Source organism: Clupea harengus, chromosome 25 (genome assembly GCF_900700415.2).
Source record: "Clupea harengus chromosome 25, Ch_v2.0.2, whole genome shotgun sequence".
NCBI lineage: Eukaryota > Metazoa > Chordata > Actinopteri > Clupeiformes > Clupeidae > Clupea > Clupea harengus.
In genome coordinates, this window is record NC_045176.1 from 2439377 (window position 1) to 2444674 (window position 5298).

The following is a 5298-nucleotide window of genomic DNA, read 5'->3' on the forward strand; positions in this document are numbered from 1 at the left end:
CACCCCCACCCCCAAGTGAGCTCCTGTGACTCCTGCTGCCAAGTGGTCTGTAGGATGGTGCGTGTTGGATGCAGTTTCTCTCTGGACCTCTGTTCTGGTTCTGTGTGTCTGTACTGGTTCTGTGTGTCTGTACTGGTTCTGTGTGTCTGTACTGGTTCTGTGTGTCTGTTTTGGTTCTGTGTGTCTGTTCTGGTTCTGTGTGTCTGTACTGGTTCTGTGTGTCTGTACTGGTTCTGTGTGTCTGTTCTGGTTCTGTGTGTCTGTACTGGTTCTGTGTGTCTGTTTTGGTTCTGTGTGTCTGTTCTGGTTCTGTGTGTCTGTTCTGGTTCTGTGTGTCTGTACTGGTTCTGTGTGTCTGTTCTGGTTCTGTGTGTCTGTACTGGTTCTGTGTGTCTGTTCTGGTTCTGTGTGTCTGTACTGGTTCTGTGTGTCTGTTCTGGTTCTGTGTGTCTGTTCTGGTTCTGTGTGTCTGTACTGGTTCTGTGTGTCTGTTCTGGTTCTGTGTGTCTGTTCTGGTTCTGTGTGTCTGTTCTGGTTCTGTGTGTCTGTTCTGGTTCTGTGTGTCTGTACTGGTTCTGTGTGTCTGTTCTGGTTCTGTGTGTCTGTACTGGTTCTGTGTGTCTGTTCTGGTTCTGTGTGTCTGTACTGGTTCTGTGTGTCTGTACTGGTTCTGGTTGTTCGGGCTGACCTCCAGAACTCAGGACTAAAATCAGATGAAAATCTCCCTGTGAATGATTCTGCTGTTTGTGGACGTCTTTGTAACATGATCATTTGGATATCCGATGTGAATATCTAGAAAGGGATTATGCCTGTAAGTGATTAGCCATGTTTAACGAGGACAAACTGCTGTGTCATGGTGTGATGATCTGGATGCATCATGATGTGATGTGATTGGCTCCTGCGTGTACAGGGCAGGTTCATGACGCGATGTGATTGGCTCCTGCGTGTACAGGGCAGGTTCATGATGCGATGTGATTGGCTCCTGTGTGTACAGGGCAGGTTCATGATGTGATGTGATGTGATTGGCTCCTGTGTGTACAGGGCAGGTTCGTGATGTGATGTGATGTGATTGGCTCCTGTGTGTACAGGGCAGGTTCATGACGTGATGTGATTGATTGGCTCCTGTGTGTACAGGGCAGGTTCATGACGTGATGTGATTGATTGGCTCCTGTGTGTACAGGGCAGGTTCATGATGTGATGTGATGTGATTGGCTCCTGTGTGTACAGGGCAGGTTCATGATGTGATGTGATGTGATTGGCTCCTGTGTGTACAGGGCAGGTTCATGACGCGATGTGATTGGCTCCTGTGTGTACAGGGCAGGTTCATGACGCGATGTGATTGGCTCCTGTGTGTACAGGGCAGGTTGCAGAGGACGTGGATGAGGACCAGACGGAGGGTCGAGGCAGAGGATTGGCCAAGGCTGTGTGTGTGAACGGCAATGAGGGCGGGGCCTTGAAGCCGAAGGCGGAGCGACGCTCTAGCTCCTCCTCCAACCCCTCCCGCAAGGGCGTGTCCACGGCCAGCAAGATCCGCAAGCTCTCCACCTGCAAGCAGCAATGACCCGCCCCCCGCCGCCCTGCCACACACACACACAGCCACAACACACAACTCCTATCGGTCAGTCCTGTGTGTGTGTGTGTGTGTGGGAGGGAGGGAGGTGGATGGGTGAGTGTGAGTGTGAAGTGCTCCTCATCTGCTCAGGAGATTGAACAGTTTGCTGCTAATGACTCACTCCTTCCTCTTACACGCACACACACACACACACACATGCATGCGTGTGCTCATGCATACATGCACATAGACAGACTCTTATACACACACACGCACACACTCATACATATACATGTACATGCATGTGCTCATGTTTGCGCATAGATACACACACACACACACACACACACACACACACACACACACACACACACACACACACACACACATACACACACACGCATGTGCTCATGTAATAAGCTCCTCTGCTGTGTGTGGGGATTTGCCTTCCTCTACTGACTAGCGCACTATCCCCTCCATATTGGACCTCAGAACGCTGGGACGGCCCATTCACTCCAGTGGAACTCTTTAGCATTCTGAGGAGCTGTAGAACCAGTCCTGCCCTGGGTGTGAACCTCTTGAGCTCTGGTCCAAAACACTAACCCCTTCAGAGAGAAGCTGAAGGAACACTGGAGTGAGACCCCTTATTATGGGCCACTAAGCAGGCCAGTGCTGCAGACCGACTGGGTGACCTCACACCGCCGTCAGGAGGTCAGAGGTCAGATGAGTTGCCCATCACCACCGCCAGGAGTTCAGAGGTCAGATGAGTTAACCATCCAGGCTTAAGGCCATTTATGCCCTAAATAAGAACATATGCAAATCATGGAATCGCCACAAACTGGAGGGACTGACTCACTCACCCGCTCTCTTTTACACACGCATGCACAGACTCACACACACGCATGCACAGACTCACACACACACACACACTCACACACACATACACATGCATGCTTTCATGTCCGTCTCATACACGCACACACAGACTCACACACACACACACATGCATGCTTTCATGTCCGTCTCATACACGCACACACAGACTCACACACACGCATGCACACTTTCATGTCCGTCTCATACAGACACACACGCAGTGGGGGAGGGAGGGAGGGAGGGAGGGAGGGAGGGAGGGAGGGAGGGAGGGAGGGAGGGAGAGAGAGAGGGAGAGAGAGAGAGAGAGAGAGAGAGAGAGAGAGAGAGAGAGAGAGAGAGAGAGAGAGAGAGAGAGAGAGAGAGAGAGAGAGAGAGAGAGAGAGAGAGAGAGAGAGAGAGAGAGAGAGAGAGAGAGAGAGAGAGAGAGAGAGAGGGAGGGTGCACTACACTGCTGCTCAGGCTGGGCGTGACACTGAGTTGTTTATTTGCCATGGCGATGACTCACACTTACATTTGATCAAGTGGAGGAGAGTGTGGCCGCTTCTACCACTACCACTCCCCATCTCTCTCTCTCTCTCTCTCCTCATTTCTGTTTTTCTATCTTTTCTTCCTATCGAATTGTATCTCTCGCTTTCACACACTCATACACACCCCCCACACTTCTCTCCTCCAGTCTCTCTCTCTCTCTCTCTCTCTCTCTCAGAGTAAAGTGAAGCTTTAGAATGCTTTGGGTACGGTCGGTTGGGTACGGTGAAAAGCGTGAGAACACACACACACACACACACACACACATTCTCAGGAGGGTGTGCTATTTACAGTAAGGCAGCAAAGATGACCCACACAGGTAATTAAACATGTAGGTGTAGGTGTAACTCAACTTGTGTAGGTGTAACTGAACTCTTATCACTCTGTCTCTCCTGCAGGTTGCTATCCTCTCCACACGCTCTGGACTACAACTCCCAGCAGGCAGGTTTCTATCCTCTCCACACGCTTTGGACTACAACTCCCAGCAGTCACGTCTTGCCCCCCCCCCCTCTCTCCCCATCACCCTGGACAATGAACCCAAAATGGATGCCAGGACATTCTTCGCTTCTCTCTCTCTTTTTTTTTTTTTTTTCAAAGAGACTGACCTGGGTATGAAACCCTGGAGAGGGGCTGGACCTGCTGTATACCCCCACACCCACCCCACCATCACTTTCTACCCTCTCTCTCTGGAGAACCTCCATCCTCTCTCTCCTCTCCCTCTCTTTCTCTCCTCTGCATCCTCTCTTCCCCCCTTCTGTCTCTCCTCTCCCTCTCTCTCTCCTCTTCTGTCTCTCCTCTGCATCCTCTCCCCTTCTTTCCCTCCTCTCCCTCTCCCTCTTCTCCCCTTCTCTCCCCTCTGCATCCTCTGTACATGATGTAGGTGGACTCCAAACAGCCAGATTTAGTTGCTAGGTTACCCTGAATTATAATTTTAATTTTTTTTTACAGTAATTAAACCACAGTTACAGACACAGACGTTTTATTGTGATAATGTAAAGAATGACAACCACAGTAATAATTATTGCTATATTGGTAATGATATATATATATATATATATCTCTATTAGTATCCCCCAGTGAAAAGAGTTTTAAAAAGATCTGAATTCTTCTGTTTACGCCGGGTTGGGACTGAGGTGCCAAAAGATGATGGTGATTTCTATCCGGTGTAAACTGCATGCTGAATGGAACAGAAGACAAGGGAACCTCTCTCAGACTAAAGACTGAACACAAGACAAAAAAAAAAAGAGACAAGTGAAAATGCATCCCCACACCATCTGACCCACCGGGCCATCGTAACCTCTGGTTTTCTCTTGATCGGTTTTGGTTTCTCCATCTAGGGTTTTTTTTCTTTTTTTTCTTCAATAAATATTTTTTAATTATTATTTATATAAAACACATCCCAACCAACCCAGATCTTATTGTCTTTATTTCTGGTAATGCCCGATAACTGATTATATTGTTAAATGTGTTAAGTGAATTGTGATCTATTTATAATATGATACTTGGCAGAAGAGTACGGAGTCTCTGTCGTCAGGATCTTTCACATTTAATGAAACGGAGTCTGTCGTCAGGATCTTTCACATTTAATGAAACGGAGTCTCTCGTTTGGATCTTTCACATTTAATGAACACTGAGTCTGTCAGGATCTTTAACATGAATTTAAAACTTTTTCCAGCCAGTTTGCGCCTCCAACTAGTTTTGCACTGATAGCACACGTTGCTTTTGCAAATTAACCCTTCATATAGAAACTCATTGTGTTCTACTTTTCCGACTCTCTCATTCCTTCCCCCCTGCTAACGCACTCCCGTTCTCTGCCGTTGACTCACCTTGACTTTGATCCCCGTGTCTTTGAGGTTACTGCGGAAAGTCACTGGCTCGCCCTTTGATCAGGCCTCCCTGTCAGCACTGATCGTGATGGGACGGGACTGCAGCGGCATCGATCCACAAGCTGTGGAAATCGAACACTTATATGATACGACTGGGAAGCCCCGGGGAACCGGGCCTCTTCCGGTAGCCACGGCAACCGAGCGAGCCAGCATCCAGTGACGGAATTGCCCGATGAATTGAGATGACGCGCGCACCTGAGTGAAGGAGCGTGCCAAAGGATGGGTCAGAAAACCAAACACGTCACTGATGACGCACAACGTCAGCTTGAATAGATCCAGACAGCAGACACGCTTACGTGTTGGTATGACGCTCACACATGAGGATGTTTTGAAATTAGACTACTGCATTGGGATAATGGGTAATATAGTGTTCAGTTATGAGAATCCTCATATATGAGGAAGTGTATCTAAGACATTAAAAATAACCAGCCCACCGGCAACACAAGTGTAGACTGACAA

The 5298-nt window shown here is 48.5% G+C and overlaps 1 protein-coding gene across 2 annotated transcripts in view; it reads left to right on the top strand.

The window, feature by feature from the left end:
• stk11 (serine/threonine kinase 11) overlaps window positions 1–3610 on the top strand; it is a 31094-nt gene extending 27484 nt beyond the window's left edge. For both annotated transcript variants that reach the window (XM_042703748.1, XM_031563106.2), the window contains 2 exons: window positions 1359–1618; window positions 3352–3610. In XM_042703748.1, coding sequence (XP_042559682.1) covers window positions 1359–1561 — 203 coding nt within the window. In that variant the 3' untranslated portion in view covers window positions 1562–1618; window positions 3352–3610. The remainder of the gene's footprint in view (window positions 1–1358; window positions 1619–3351) is intronic.
• Window positions 3611–5298: the final 1688 nt, after the last annotated feature.